Source organism: Limulus polyphemus, unplaced genomic scaffold (assembly GCF_000517525.1).
Source record: "Limulus polyphemus unplaced genomic scaffold, Limulus_polyphemus-2.1.2 Scaffold10661, whole genome shotgun sequence".
In the NCBI taxonomy this organism is placed as follows: Eukaryota; Metazoa; Arthropoda; class Merostomata; order Xiphosura; family Limulidae; genus Limulus; species Limulus polyphemus.
The window spans coordinates 13,908-16,099 of record NW_013676271.1 but is presented as its reverse complement, the minus strand read 5'-3'; the positions used below and the strand labels follow the sequence as shown (position 1 = coordinate 16,099).

The 2,192-nt window shown below is 42.3% G+C and overlaps 1 protein-coding gene across 1 annotated transcript; it reads right to left on the bottom strand.

Annotated features, from left to right (window-relative positions):
* Window positions 1-1,347: 1,347 nt before the first annotated feature.
* On the bottom strand, window positions 1,348-1,782 carry LOC106476472 (the record flags this gene model as incomplete). The annotated part of the gene is made up of 1 exon (XM_013937129.1): window positions 1,348-1,782. A coding segment is annotated over one exon (435 nt), but the record flags the coding sequence as incomplete, so codon positions are not given.
* Between the last annotated feature and the right edge of the window lie 410 nt (window positions 1,783-2,192).

The window sequence follows — 2,192 nt, the reverse complement described above, 5'->3', positions numbered from 1 at the left end:
GATATTTAATAACAAAATCTCAGCATCTCTCAAGGTCATTTCTTGCTCGACAGCTTTCTGACCCTCGGTGTCCTTCAGGGAATTCGAAGTTCCGGGGTCAAGTATGCGTCGTTGACCAGTTTTTCTACTAGACAACGTGGTACTGAAGAAGACCCACGAACACTAGTTTCCTTGACATAAAGGCGTCTCATGTTTCATTCCGTTAAATGTGGTTTTTCACCAACTTACTTTTATTATCAACACTTTTAATCCTTGTTCAGCTGCTGTTTATCAGTTACTTGCTACTGTTACTTTAAAACTACGTCTACTACACCTCCAACCCTAACGTTTCTCAGTGTTAAAACTACGTCTACTACACTTCCAACCCTAACATGATTTTTATCCTCGTCAGTGTTTTCAGTGTCTTCTCTTTACGTTTTGTTTTTACTTTCCGAAGTGAGAGCAGTTTTTACTACCTCTTTCGTGATTGGTGAAACTTCTTGTGACGTCACTAACCCGACCAGTCACGACTCCGTTCACAGATGGAGCTCGCATCAAAAGTAACCTGCACGTGTTGGCAGCACAAGGTGCAAGTACCTGTCTGGGGAATAGCAAACTTACAAGGAACATGCTGTAAGCGTTCGTGCGCAATAACGACCACTTTTTTTTATTCCGCTTGTTAAAGTTGATAAAGTATGTTAACTAAAGTGACTTTCTTAACCCTAGTTCTAGTTTTTGGTTGTTTTTGGACAAATGTTTGTAGCGACAAGCCCCGCGTGAACATAGTGGACAGCGTCTTTCCTGACCATCACGAAGCAGTGCCCCCGAATCCTGATGCCCATCCCGTCTCGGACGAACCCGTACTTATTCCTGTTATTCACGCGGGTTCGACTAGGCACGAACCCGAGGTCTCACACGAACATGATAAGCACATCCACCGCTATCAAGTGGCAAAAGTGGACTTCCCCCACGTGTCAACTCCACTCATAATCTCTTTGTGGATCTTCATTGCTGGCTTGGCCAAAATAGGTAAGTTTCCTGTCTTACTAGCTAATAGGTAAGTTTCCTGTCTTACTAGGTTTAATGAGTAGCACGTTATAAACGAATGTTCCCTTACCGAAGATTTTGAAAAGCAACTTTGGTTTTTCTAGCTAGATTAAGTGCCCCCCCCCCTCAGTGGCTCATCGGTAAGTCTGTAGGCCTATAACGCTTACAACCGGGTTTCGATACCCGTGATGGGCACAACACGGATAGCCCAATGTGTAGCTTTATTTTAGAGAACACAAACAAACTAGATTAAGCTATATAGTAACAAATAATAAGAGAGAGGATACAATGGGGGTATCATACAAAATTCCTGTTACACGTTCAGTGTTGTTTGAAACCTGGGGGTCCAAATGTGGTTAGAAGGTAACGTTTGAAACCTGGGGGTCCAAATGTGGTTAGAAGGTAATGTTTGAAACCTGGGGGTCCAAATGTGGATAGAAGGTAACGTTTGAAACCTGGGGGTCCAAATGTAGTTAGAAGGTAACGTTTGAAACCTGGGGGTCCAAATGTGGTTAGAAGGTAACGTTTGAAACCTGGGGGTCCAAATGTAGTTAGAAGGTAACGTTTGAAACCTGGGGGTCCAAATGTAGTTAGAAGGTAACGTTTGAAACCTGGGGGTCCAAATGTGGTTAAAAGGTAACGTTTGAAACCTGGGGGTCCAAATGTGGTTAGAAGGTAACGTTTGAAACCTGGGGGTCCAAATGTAGTTGGAAGGTAACGTTTGAAACGTTTATTTTCGGTAAGAAGTAGCGCTAGCTAAGCAGACAGCCGACACCAAGACTTGTTTAAACACCGTTTTAACATATTGTTGCGTCAGCGAGATCACGTGATTATTCTCACGCCCTCTGCTTTCTAAAACTATCCTGTACCTTGGCGAATGCTCTAGCATTTACTAGATATAGGGTAGTCTGGTATATAAAAGAGGGTGACAACGTGACAGGATAATGTGTGTGTAGACAGTGAGTAATTGATTTGCAGTCAGAGAGTATTATTGAGCACGTTCGTTGTTATAGCGTTTATTTTAGCGCGATTGTTGAACTTAAGTATATCGTAAAGTTATATCCGGAAAGAATAAACCAGTTTTATTAAGTAAGGACTTGTGTCGCTAAAGTTTCGTCGGAACGAAGTTACGGAAAGTTAATTAACAAACGGAGACGTAACAATAT